This window comes from Hemitrygon akajei, chromosome 32 (genome assembly GCF_048418815.1).
Source record: "Hemitrygon akajei chromosome 32, sHemAka1.3, whole genome shotgun sequence".
NCBI lineage: Eukaryota > Metazoa > Chordata > Chondrichthyes > Myliobatiformes > Dasyatidae > Hemitrygon > Hemitrygon akajei.
Window position 1 is genome coordinate 7,052,664 of NC_133155.1, and position 14,205 is coordinate 7,066,868.

The 14,205-nt window shown below is 39.0% G+C and overlaps 2 protein-coding genes across 3 annotated transcripts in view; both read right to left on the minus strand.

The window, feature by feature from the left end:
• LOC140719717 (AT-rich interactive domain-containing protein 1A-like) overlaps positions 1-14,205 on the minus strand; it is a 121,109-nt gene that overhangs the window by 80,417 nt on the left and 26,487 nt on the right. For both annotated transcript variants that reach the window (XM_073034529.1, XM_073034528.1), the window contains exon 2: positions 1,769-1,975. In XM_073034529.1, the coding sequence (XP_072890630.1) occupies positions 1,769-1,975 (207 nt within the window). The remainder of the gene's footprint in view (positions 1-1,768; positions 1,976-14,205) is intronic.
• The window catches only part of gpn2 (GPN-loop GTPase 2), a 189,367-nt gene that overhangs the window by 27,305 nt on the left and 147,857 nt on the right, over positions 1-14,205 (minus strand). The window lies entirely within an intron of this gene.

Below are 14,205 nucleotides of genomic sequence, written 5' to 3' on the forward strand. Positions count from 1 at the left end.
CAGATTCCAAATCTGAAGTGGGGTAGAATGGATAGGAAGATGCAGGGCAGCTGGTGTAACATAATAAATCTCACAAAACATTTGCTGAATTCAAATGGTAGCTGAAGTTAATTAATCCCCTTGCAATTGAGAAGTAGTTAACCAAAAGGTCACAAGGTCTGATTTAAATGAATCACTTTTCATTTTCACCAGCAATTCAAGGTATAACATCACCTCAAACCCAGTAGGAGTGAGAAATCCAGGCAGAGAAACTCTGGGAAAATAAAATTCAAAATCCAAGACTGCCCACAACCAAACATACTCCAAATCCTTATTAAAGAATGATAATAGCTCTCACAAATTCTTCAAGAATTTGGAAGCAATTGTCTAATATATTAGGTTCAAAGTTCAAATAAAAATACATTCTCAAAAATACAAATGCCACTTTTATCAACCCTGTGATTCATTTTCTCACAGCATATTCAATAAATCCATAGAATAACCACAACAGAAATAATGAAAGACCACACCAAATTGGGCGTTCAACCAGTGTGCAAAGGACAACATACTGTGCAAATACAAAAAGAAAAATAATAATAATAAACAATTAAAATCAAGAACATGAGATCAAGAGTCCTTCAAAGCGAGTCCATTGGTTACAGGAACAATTTCAATAATAGGGCAAGTTGAGTGAAGTTATCCCCTTTAGTTCAAGACCCTGAGGTTTGAGGAACAGTAACTTCCTGAACCTGCTGGTGGAAAGTCCTCAGGCTCCTGTACCACCTTCAACCAGTCAATACACTCTCCACTACATATCTATAGAAGTTCGTAAAATGTCATGACAAATCATCAAACTCCTATAAAAGTAGGTCCGCTTGCTTTCTTCATAATTGCACTTTGCACCAGACCCAGGACAGGTGCTTTGAAATAAGAAAACCAAGGAATTTAAAGTTGCTGATACTCTCCAGCTCTGATCCACCATTGACCTCTGGTCTCCTTCTCCTGGTCAATAATCAGCTCATTGGTCTTGCTGACGTTGAGGTTGTTGCTGTGGCACCACTCAGGCAGATTTGCAATCTCTCCCCTATGTACTGCTTTGTCACCACCTTTGATTCAGCCATCGACAGTGGTGTCATCAGCAAACCTGAATGTGGCATTGGTGCTCTGCTCAGCCACACAGCCATAAGTGTAAAGCGAGTAGAGCAGGTGCACATGTGCTGACAAGAGATCATGGAGAAGATGCTGTTCCAACAGCACACAATACTATACAATTACATCTCCACCAGCAAAGATATTCAACAGGCATGGTGAAGTATATAAACATAATTCCCTTAAAGATACCAGGCTTATGCAGATTGGCAGCCAGGAGAATCTGGAGATATACAACCAAACAACTGCTGCAGACTTATTATGGGTTTCCAAAAAGTATTACAAGAACAAATGCAGCAACATTAAGTGTTAAATTTAAGGAGGCTACACCTTGTACAGGTTATGTACAAAAAGCCATTCCCTTTCTGAAGTGGCTTCTCTGTATTAATTATCAATACTCATTCATTCCTGGTAAAAGATCACTAGGTACCTCCAAAACAGGAAAGAGGTTTTATACATAACTCTAATTCATTATTCTACAATTTTTAAAGAGAGGAAGACAGCTGAAACTGTAGCTGTTCTGTACTGGACAGGAAACCTTACTGGAAGGAATTTTGCATGATCTGCCTGTGCAGTGGTGGGTTGCAAGAACCAAGGATAAACATGCAGACATTTTATTTAATCTCCTATCACTGCTTACCTGTTGTGGGTACTGCAGCGCACCCCCCATGGTGCCTTGGGTCCGGCCCTGCACACCCACGGGATAGCGCTGAGGCGCTGGAGGTCCATACGGTTGTCCTGGGTAAGGTCCACTTTGTTGCGGAGGTGCCTGCTGTGCATATGGATTATTGCTGCCGCCATAAGGCTGAGGTCTCTTCATCCCCATCTGGTCCATAGGGCTAGTTGGCTGAAAAAGAAATTAACCAGTGATTAGTTAACTTAGATATACAACAGCCACTCAATTCTACAGATGTTTCTTAAATGACAAGTAAAATGATGAGGAAAATGGGAAAATACAAGGAAAACAACTTGGGAAAGTTGTTTTGTTATGTCTCCCCTCTTGCTGTGAAATGGGGACACCTCTTTTTCCCTTATTAAGGGAGAGAACCTGTGGGATGTCAAATTACCAGGTAAACAAGTAGTCTTTGGGGTGCTGCAAGTCTGTGTCTTTATTGATGCTTTGCTGTACACTTGAGTGCTCAGTGGAGGATGCAGATGCTTTTTTGCTGGGGGGGTCATCGCTTTGCTGCTACTTGTGTGTGGGAGTGGGGAGTAGGAGGGGAGACCTTGGGGTTCTAACATTTAACTGTCATTCATTTTGAGGCACTCCTCTGTTTTCGTGGATGTTTGTGGAGAAAAAGAATTTCATGAGGTATATTGTATACATTTCTCTGACATTAAATGTACCGACTGAAATACTGAAATTACACAGGAAATTATCTTCCCCATCCCTATGTATAAATATATTATTCCTCACAGAATGGAATACAAATCAGTGCCCAGTGTTTGCTGTTGAAGCAGTTACTTTTTAAAGATACCGAGATTCTCGATGCTACCATAAGCCATGTCCTGTGAATTATTGTATAATAACGTGCATCACAACAAAGCAGAAGTCTCTGAATTAAGTGACACTGATCCCAAATCTTTCATAAAAATACCACCAGCACTCCAATAGAGCTAGGAGGATAAACCGTAGGTGAGCAGCTGATTCAGACACCTGCAAGAACTGTACAAATTGAAGTACAGTTTTCTACACAACCATTGTCTCGCCTATATTCTCCTACCCCACCCCTCCAGAGTACACAATCAGATCGCAACTAAGCAGGAACAGCCACATCACATGTTTAAGCAACCAAGTTAAACCATCAGCAGCTCATCTTACAAGTAATACTTCACAAAGAAGCTGATGCATAAGGGCATAATGCCAAGGTGGTCTGAGAGAGAGTGAAAGTAGAAAGAATGCAGTCACTACAAGTGTATAGCACAGTAAGGAACATGCCTGTCCAGTCCAAATTAAGCCATTATTTTAAAAGTCAATACCAAGTGCAGTATAACTCTGAAAATCCAGAATATGATTGTTCAGAAATCCTGATGGTCTGGCAGCTGGCTCATTCATGAGTCAGAGAGTGAATTGTAGACCATAGACCAAGCAGCACATGTAGCCAAAGACGAGTCTGACTGTAGGCCGGGCGTGTGGCTGGAATCTAGACTGGTCTGAACACCAGGGATAGGAATTCGAGTAGGGCAATCAAAGCAAGGATCTTTCCTTCACCTTTTAAACTCAACAGGCTCGGTGGAAAATTTAGATATCACTATCTAACGGGGTTTTTTTTTAATGTAGATTAAAATTTGTGAGGCATAACAATGAATATCCCTAAAAACAAATCTGCAAGTCTGGCACTACAAAAGACCAAGGGTGCTAGGTTATCAGACTTCTGCTATATATGGAAACTAATGCCACTTATCAGTCAGACTTCTGGCAGTCACCCAAGTTAATAAATTCCATATAACATCCAACACTTGCAACACTGCATTCATCAGCCAGATTAATTTAAAGACCATGCAGAAACAAGTCAACCTTCCATCCTTTCCCCAGCCCTGATAAGTACACACAGGCAAAGGACCGAATGGAAAGCAGTGGTGGAAGCACTGAAGACAGATGTGCACAGTGTGTATTGAACTTGCAAGTTGAATTGGTCAAGACAATTGGGCTTTCAAAAATGAAATACAAAAGTACAATCAACAAGTACAATACATGAAATACGATAAAATCTTTTTTTTGTTAAGAGCCATTCAAACAACACACAAAGTTCTTCCACCACTATCACAATGCCATTTCCCCATGGGGAAATTTGGTGTAAAATGCACACATTTTGATCAAAACTTTTTTTTTTGTTAAGAGGACATCACGAGTGAAAACAGCTGGCATCATTTCCAAATTATCTTATTAGATGATATGTAATTAATGTCAATAAAATATCTACATGCACATCATACACACAGTACTGTACAAATATCTTGGGCACATGTAAAACAAAAATGCTTTCAAAAATAATGAAATGAAAAGCTAACTATCAAAAAATTTACTACGAAGAACACTGGACCCATTGCAATTTACCTATCGCCACAATAGGTCTACTGCAGATGCAATCTCAATGGCTCTCCACACGACTTTAGACCACCTGGACAACACAAACACCTACATCAGGATGCAGTTCATCAACTATAGCTCAGCATTTAACACCATCATTCGCACAATCCTGATTGAGAAGTTGCAGAACCTGGGCCTCTGTATCTCCCTCTGCAATTGGATCCCCAACTTTCTAACTGTAAGACCACAATCTGTGTGGATTGGTGATAATATATCCTCCTCACTGACTATCAACACTGGTGCACCTCAGGGGTGTGTGCTTAGCCCACTGCTCTACTCTCTATATACACAAGACTGTGTGGCTAGGCATAGCTCATGCCATTTATAAGTTTGCTGACGATACAACCATTGTTGGTAGAATTTCAGGTGGTGACAAGAGGGCGTACAGGAGTGAGATATGCCAACTAGTGGAGTGGTGCTGCAGCAACAACCTGGCACTCAATGTCAGTAAGACAAAAGAGCTGATTGTGGACTTCAGGAAGGGCAAGACCAAGGAACACATACCAATCCTCATAGAAGGATCAAAATTGGAGACAGTGAGCAGCTTCAACTTCCTAGGTGTCAAGATCTGAGGATCTAACCTGGTCCCAACATATCAATGTAGTTATAAAGAAGGCAAGACAGCAGCTATACTTTATTAGGAGTTTGAAGAGATTTGGCATGTCAATAAATACACTCAAAAACTTCTACAGTTGTACCGTGAAGAGCATTCTGACAGGCTGCATCACTGTCTGGTATGGAGGGGCTACTGCACAGGACCGAAAGAAGCTACAGAAAGTTGTAAATCTAGTCAGCTCCATCTTTGGTACTAGCCTACAAAGTACTCAGGGCATCTTCAGGGAGCAGTATCTCAGAAAGGCAGTGTCCATTATTAAGAACCTTTAGCACCCAGGGCATGCCCTTTTTCATGGTTACCATCAGGTAGGAGGTACAGAAGTCTGAAGGCACACCCTCAGCAATTCAGGAACAGCTGATCCAATTCCTAAATGGACATTGAATCTTTGGACACTACCTCACTTCTTTTTTAAAAATATACAGTATTTCTGCTTTTGCATGTTTTTTAATCTATTCAATATACATAATTGATTTGTTTGTTTATTTATTATTATTTATTTATTTTTATTTTATTTTTTCTCTCTCTGCCAGATTATGTATTGTGTTGAACTGCTGGTGATAATAACCCTGATTCTGATTAAACCAGGAAAAAAAAAATATCAGAGCAATATTTGGAGTGACCATCAAAGGCAAAGGCCTTTAGAACTGCATCAATTCTCTTACGTACACTGTCATGCAGTTTTACAAGAAAATCAGTTGGTAGGTTGTTCCAAGCACCTTGGAGAACTTGTTACAGTTCTTCTGCAGACTCTGGCTGTCTTGCTTGCTTCTGTCTCTCCAGGTGATCCCAGACAACCTTGAAGATATTGGGATCAGGGCTCTGTGGAGGCCATGCCATACCATCTGAAACCATATAAAAAATCTAGGGTGCCCAAGACATTTGCACAGTACTGTACACACACACACACACGTACAAGGAAAAAACAGATGAGAGACAGAGAGAACGTCAGAGATCATCTCTCCTAATCCTACATTTTTAATGCTGGAGGAGCAAAGCAATGGGTTACCAACAAGCCACAGATATTTGGCTACTATACTGCAAACCAATGTAAAGTGCATTAATGAGGCACAAATGCAATTATTTGGAATATAATAATATATTTTCATAATACAATCAGCTACCATGTGATGGCATTTCTATTAAATCTATTATGTTATGACTATTCCAAATGGACCATCCATGTTCACTTCACTATGCAGGACAAGAAAGATTAAGATTTTTTTTAATATTCAAGTTAGTAACTAAAATGCACAGAATTACATCTGGAAAAGTTCTGTAAGCAGCTAATAACAGCAGTAATGGATGCTATGTGAATATCAAATAACATCAATTCCAGCACAAAAATTAACATGCATTCCCAATATCATCAAAAAATCACATTGAGAAAGCGGGTGTGTGGGAAACACATCTGCTGGAACTGAACTTATCAAAAATGTACATAGCAACAATGGCGAAGTTCAAGATTTCTGCATCAAGTCCATTCTTATTCCTTGCACTTGTGATCAATGTTGCAATGTAAAACTAATTACTTTTGGTGCAGAGTAACTACCTGTTGCCATTGGTACTTTCCAGGTACTAACTCTTGAAAAGAATAAATGAGGTGGTACAGGAACCTGGAAACACACTTACCATTTTAAGAACAGCTCCTTCCCCTGTGCCATCAGATTTCTACCTCTACTATTTTCCCTCTTCTTGCTCTGATCTATTTTATTATTATTTAACATATTTTATGAACTGCACTATACTGCTGCCACAAAACAAATTTCATGACATCTGTCAGTGATAACAAACCTGATTCTGATGATTAATAAATGAAATGGTTAATAGCTCCCCTATTTGAACAATTTAAAGGAAAATTTGCGATTAAGCAATAATTCAGAAATTTAAACCAATTTCAGAGAACACTAAAATTCCAACACAAAATTATCCTGTCTAGTTTTACAGAAATGCAGAATTATCAAAACCAGATAGGAACAATGTACACACAGAGGGCCTGCATAAATGTCAATTACGTTTTTACAAAAATGGCATTCAAGCAACACACAAAATGTTAGAGGAACTATCTCAACAGGCCAGGCAGCATCTACGGAAAATAGTCGATGTTTCAGGCCAAGACCCTTCATCAAGACTGAAGGATTCAAACAGGTTTCTGGTAAATTAATAAGGAGAAAGTATTAAAATTATGACTCTTCAAGTCTCTGCAACTGCTTCTTAATAAAGTGACATCTCTGCTGGAACTGACTTTGGGAAGATCAATCAGGCTCTTCTGTAATTCATACATTCAAAATGAAGGTACTGAAGTTAACAGTATCGCATTGTTTCCCATAAAGACTCAAATCTAAGGAAAGAGAATGATTGGAAATGAGTTAACAATAAAATCAGTAACAAAAACATCTTGATGAAAAGTAGTTAACAGACTTCTGGGAAGAGCATCACAAAGATCAAAGTAACTTAAAATCAGAAGAGAAACTGCCATGGTTCAGTATCACTTAGCACACAGTTAAATTTGGCCATATTACATTTGATTATGCTGAGGAGCAAATTACAGAACCACGAGAATGACAGTCATGTGTGTAAACCTGCCCTCCCCACATTCCTCATGCTCATGAGAGCAACTGTATTCGAAAAACAAAGACATGATACTTGTGTTTAAGACATCTCCTATTTATTCCAACTGCAGGACAAATATCACACACTGACAACTGTAATACTGGTGACCTCTACAACTCCCCAATACTTCCAAATCAGTCTCATCCCACATGAATGCCCAAGCAGATCCTCATCACCACTGCTTGTTTTCAATGCATCAGCACTGAGGTAAGATTTATTGGAACCCTGGTTATTTATTCTAGTGCATCTCAACAAACTAGCAGAAAACACTTGGATTATGGCCTTCAAGTTCTTGAGAGCAGCACTATTACATATAAACAGCTCATTTAAAAAAAATACACAGGTGATAAAACAAGGTAGATTTTAAGATAGGAGAAAGGAAGATTGACAGTGCCGATCTGTTGAGGGCTTTGTCACTTATGAAAACTGCAGTCCTAATGGCCAATGTAGAAATGGGTTTGCAGTATCATGAATACACAAAGAAAAGTTTTAAAATGAGATTAAGACTGAAGAGAGACATGTAAACAAGATAGAGGAAGTTGAGTTTAGGAATGAGCTCAACTATAGACTACAGGTAATAGGAGATGATCCAAGAGTTTTACAGTAGTTGAGCCTTTGAGGGGGGGGAAAACATGGGCTTAGGTGTGAGAGAGGGAACATAGAAAATAGGTGCAGGAGTAGGCCATTCGGCCCTTCGATCATCCAACTCAGAACCCTGTACCTGCTTTCTCTCCATACCCCCTGATCCCTTTAGCCACAAGGGCCATATCTAACTTCCTCTTAAATATAGCCAATGAACCGGCCTCAACTGTTTCCTGTGGCAGAGAATTCCACAGATTCACCACTCTCTGTGTGAAGAAGTTTTTCCTCATCTCGGTCCTAAAAGGCTTCCCCTTTATCCTTAAACTGTGACCCCTCGTTCTGGACTTCCCCAACATCAGAAACAATCTTCCTGCATCTAGCCTGTCCAATCCCTTTAGAATTTTACACGTTTCAATAAGATCCCCCCTCAATCTTCTAAATTCCAGTGAGTATAAGCCTAGTCGATCCAGTCTTTCTTCATATGAAAGTCCTGCCATCCCAGGAATCAATCTGGTGAACCTTCTCTGTACTCCCACTATGGCAAGAATGTCTTTCCTCAGATTAGGGGGCCAAAACTGCACACAATATTCTAGGTGCAGTCTCACCAAGGCCTTGTACAACTGCAGTAGAACCTCCCTGCTCCTGTACTCAAATCCTTTTGCTATGAATGCCAACATACCATTTGCCTTTTTCACCACTTGCTGTGCCTGCATGCCCACCTTCAATGACTGGTGTACAATGACACCCAGGTCTCGTTGCATCTCCCCTTTTCCTAATCGGCCACCGTTCAGATAATAATCTGTTTTCCCATTCTTGCAACCAAAATGGATAACCTTCATTTATCCACATTAAATTGCATCTGCCATGAATTTGCCCACTCACCTAACCTATCCAAGTCACCCTGCATCCTCCTCACAGCTAACACCGCCGCCCAGCTTCGTGTCATCCGCAAACTTGGAGATGCTGCATTTAATTCCCTCGTCTAAATCATTAATATATATTGTAAACAACTGAGGTCCCAGCGCTGAGCCTTGCGGTACCCCACTAGTCACTGCCTGCCATTCCGAAAAGGTCCCGTTTACTCCCACTTTTTGGAACAAGGTAATTTTGGTGATGAAGGTCATATGTGCTGTTTGGCACTGGTGAGTTTGGAAATAATGTGATTGAGAAAACACGAGGAGAGAAGAAGAGAATCAGTTTGTGGTGTATGTACAGATAAAGTATGAAATGGCTCCACAGAGGGTGCTAAAAAGGCTCTCAATATGCATGTGTGGCTAGTTGCAGAAAAGAAACTGAATAAATCTTCAATTTAATGGGCAAGACTGACTGAAACAGCAAGTGTTCTAAAAGCATACCAATGTCAAAAGAAGTTAAAAAGGCTCGATCAGTAGGATCAAAAAGCCTTGGCTTATCAATACATTGTAACACAATGCTACTGTTATTTGCTATCAGTGTTAACCATCTCAGTGTTACAAGGTAACCTTTCACTTCTTGTACTACCCAGGACTTCCACAACTCAAAGCTGCATTTTTCTAGTCAACCAACATCTGAACATAAGAAGCCATAAGAGGCCTCTCAGGTCTGTCTCCACATTGATTATCATCATGATAGACCAAGCCCAGGCACAGCAGAGGCTGTGCCACTTCCCCATGACCCTCTATTCAGTGGTATTTCAAAAATGTATCTACTTCCTCTTTAAATAACTTATGACAAAACTCCACAAATCCTCTGGGATAGAGAGCTCCAGAGAGTCATCATCTTATGCAAGTACAAAAGGTTAGTTAAGCATCAACATATAACATCACAGAAATGTAGAAATTTACTTCCAGCTAAAGGGCAAAAAAACTACTGTTAAGTTACCTCTTCAGAAAATGAGCTGAGACCTATTGGCAAACTTGCCAGCTCTGGATGACATCACATAACAGCTGCACCAATCTTGGGCATCAACACATCCAATATTTTCCAGGAAGTGCCTCGGGAAAATAGTAATAAATTCTCTACATGCCTAAATGAGAATCTCTGCTATTTGAACACTGGCTTCCCCCTAAATACATTCATCCCAGAAAGGTACGTGACTGTCAGCATTACGAAGAATCAATTTGTTCTGGAAAAAAAATTATTTCAGTTGGCTTCAGGAACTGCATCACATCATAATTCTTCAATACTTCAAAACAACACAAGGTTAAATCTGATCTATGTTGAACTCACTATCATGAAAAAATTGGCAATGGAGCATCACATCAGTGATGCCACAAAATGGATTTACCACCCACAAACCGGTGAATGGATAAGCATCAATAGAAAGTATAAGAGTGATATAACAGCTAGGCTAAAATTGATTGTTTTTGACACTTCTGCACACAATTTTTCATATTAAGGAAAGCCAAGTTAAAAAAATGCTTCAGAAATCAGGATCACTTTAAAAAGCTGCCTGAAACAAAGCAAAGCTTCAGTAATTAACGGAAGTAACTAATTTGTTCCAAGCAAATAACTGTCTGTGATCAAGGGTCCAATTAAAAATTCCAGTTAGGAATAAAAACCATGAGCACAACTTTCTGCCTGACAATTTGCTGCATTAACTGGGTATTGCAATGGGTAGTATAAATGGGCTCAGAAGACAATTAAATGGGCTCCTGAAAATGCAATAGCTTCCAGAACATGACAATAAAGTTACTTTTCTTTTTGAAAACCGGTGGAGAACATGTTTCACTTTACACTGTCAACAGCAGAGGGAAGCTATTTAATCCAATATAATTGTGTCAACGTTTTACTGCCAATTGATATAAACTTATATATGTTTGATTTAAAGTAAAATACTTAAACTCACTATTTAATACTTTTTCCCCCAAAAAATGTATCCATAAATTGCTCAGGTACCATTTGTGCAATTTTTGAAATTTTTCTGACCTTAATCTGAGCACTTATTTATAGTCATTAAACATTTATTTGCATGCATATAGTTGCTAAATAGGGCTATAAAGTGTGCGATCATTAACTTTGCAAATTAAGAAATAGTAAAGTAATAAGCTGCTATGGAGATATGCACATCAAACTGTAAGCTTGCTGACCCCACTTTCTGTTCATGCACAAAATGGCTCCCAATCATATTCAACTCCAAGAGGGTTTGCTCATTGGTAGAGGCTTTTTTTTATTTAAAGTTGGTCAATTTATAACATACGCAAACACAAATACTTCAAAATTCAAATATTAAGACATTCTGAGAATTAAGACGGAAAAGTCTGCATACACCACATAAGTTTGCTCGAGATTATGAGGCCCTTTTGTAAAAACCACTTTAAAGTAGAAAAACAGTTACTAGGCAACTCACAGCTGCCTGTAAGGAGTTTATATGTTCTCCCTGTGACCGCGTGGGTCCCTCCGAGTGGTCTGGTTTCCTCCCACAGGCCAAAGAGGTTAGGTAGGTTAATTTGGTCATTGCAGATTATGCTGTGATTAGGCTAGGATTAAATAAATAGGCATGGCTCGAAAGACAATAACGGCCTATTCCAAACTCTATCTCAAATCAATCAATAAATACCCCGTGCAAAAGATGTGCTTCATTAAAAATTAATTTAACTGAGACAGTATCTTCAATGTAGAACAAAGTTAAAAACTGGAAGTTTTAGAATTTTGCCATGAATGTAATTGGAAAAAGGGACTAAATCACACAATGTTCAAGAGTAATGTAGAGAAAAATGCATCAGTTTCTTCAAGACAAAAATGTTGGTGTATTTCAGAGTCTGAGTTACTTATTGCTCTGGACTGTCATCAGCAAGACAAAACTGACTTTGTAGTACATGACACAAATGAATTTACATCAAGTTTACAGCAGAGGAAAAGATCATTCAGTCCAATTAACTTACACTAGTGCTTATGTTTCAATTAAGTTTTCTTTGTCCCATTTACCAACTATTCTCTTCTCTCTTGTGCTAACCAAGTCTACCCTCCAGTACATTTCCCTCATTTACCTCCATGCTTCCACTCATTGGGTAAAAAAAATTTCTTCCAAATCCCTCACTATTTTAACTTTAACAATACTTATCTTGTATAATAAACCTTAATTCAATTCCTCAAGTTAATATATTTCCTCCAAGTTGACCTAATCATTACTTATTACCTTAAGGGTTTTATCATTACAATTGTCACCTGCTGAGGCCATAAAAGGTCCTCCCCAAGATCTTTCAGCAATTTATCGTCTTTCAGCTGTGAAATTATCTTGCTAAACAAATCTTTACACTAAGTCCTCCACATTCAAACTGAACTGTACTGTATGAATAATTCAAGATGCCATCCGTTTAGTTTCAGATTATATACTAGTTTAACATGAGGTGCACTATTGTTGGCAGTCTGCCACTGCACAATGCAAGACTTGCACATATGCACTGCAAATCAGAATTATATGGCATAGAATCAGGCCATTCAGCCCAATGCATCCATGTTGACCAGTGGGCACCTGCTTTATTATTCATTTTTCCCAGTGATTGGTTCATAACCTTCTGTATCCAAGTGACTCGAGGGTTCATTTGGACAATTCTAGAATTGTTTTACCAACCAAACTTCAACCTCTCTCTCAAGCAGCAATTCCAGGTACTTAATACACTCAGGATGCAATATCCCTTATACCCCTGGAATCTCTTCCCTCTTACCCCAAATCCATGTCCCCTAGTTCTATTTATTTCTGATACAGGGAAAGGTTTCCTGCAGTCTAACCCGTGTAAACTACACTTGCCATTGCCCAGAAGCACCTTCCACACTATCAACTCCGTAGTCTTCATGTCATCCCCAAATTTTACTGATGCACTTTGTCACAATTCAATCTAACTGATCAGACAGTATTTGCTGTCTCTGATTAGTTCCTGCCTTTCCAAGTGATCAATTATAAATATCAAATCTTTCCCCCCAGAATCTTCTCCCATCATAAGCCTCTAGTTACCAGGCTCTTCCTTGCCACCTTCCTTGAAAAATGCTGCCTTCACATAGGAGTCTGGAATACATGCCATGAGGTTCTGGGGACATATTTAATTGTTAACCCAATTCATACATCCAAATTATTCAGCAAAAACATTGCTGGACTCCACATTATCTAATGACAAAGTTCAACTTTGCTAGCATTTCCCAGAGTTACCCTGTCACTGGGATACCTCATTTAAGTCAGACATGATACATGATCCAATCACTTATCTACAAATGTACTGTGGAGAGCATTCTAACCGGTTGCATTAGCCTCTGGTGTGGAGGAACCACTACACAGGATCGGAAAAGGCTGCAGAAAGTTATAAACAGAACCAGCTCCATCATGGGCACTGGCCTCCCCAGCATCCATATCATCTTCAAAAGGCGATGCCTCAAAAATATGACCACCATCATTAATGACCCCAATCACCCAGAACATGCTCTCTTCTCATTGCCACCATCAAAAGAGGTATAGGAGCCTGAAGAAACACGTTCAACATTTCAGTAGCAGCTTCTTCCCCTCTGCCATCAGACTTCTGAACAATGAAGCCATGAAAAACTTCCTTAGTATACTATTTATTTATATTTTTATACAATTATAGTAATTTAGTTTTTATTACAATGCATTACAATATACTGCAAAACAACAAATTTCACATTTGCCAGTGATATTAAATATTATTCTGATTCTGAGGATACAGTTACTTTAATGGGGTTGCTTTGCTATTGACACCCAAAGCCTAACTTTGTGCCTCACCACTGTAATTGATGGAAAACAGCAGCTATAAATGAAATCCACTGATTGGTTTGATTTTCTACTTTGCCTATAATCTATTTTACTAAGTTTGATTTGTCTATCTGCACCCCTGGATTCTAAAGCTCCTCTATGATATTTACCATGCAAGTAGCAAATGGCCTTCAAGTTTGTCTTACCAAAATATACAACTTCATTAGTTTTTTAAATAAATCCATCAACTGCATATTCATTTACAGAGTTTAATGTTAAAACTGTATTTCACTGTAATCTACCTACATTAACAGTAGCTACTTCACACCTAATTTCCTTACACCACAAATCTGGTCACTTGTAAATGTAGAAGTTTTATTCTTGATTCCCAATTCCTCCAAGAGGACCACAAACTTATTGCTGGGTTTGAAGGCTTGCATGCCTCAATGACCTGGAGAGCTATGTTGGCTGGAGTCTGGGCTTTATGCTTTGCCTCTT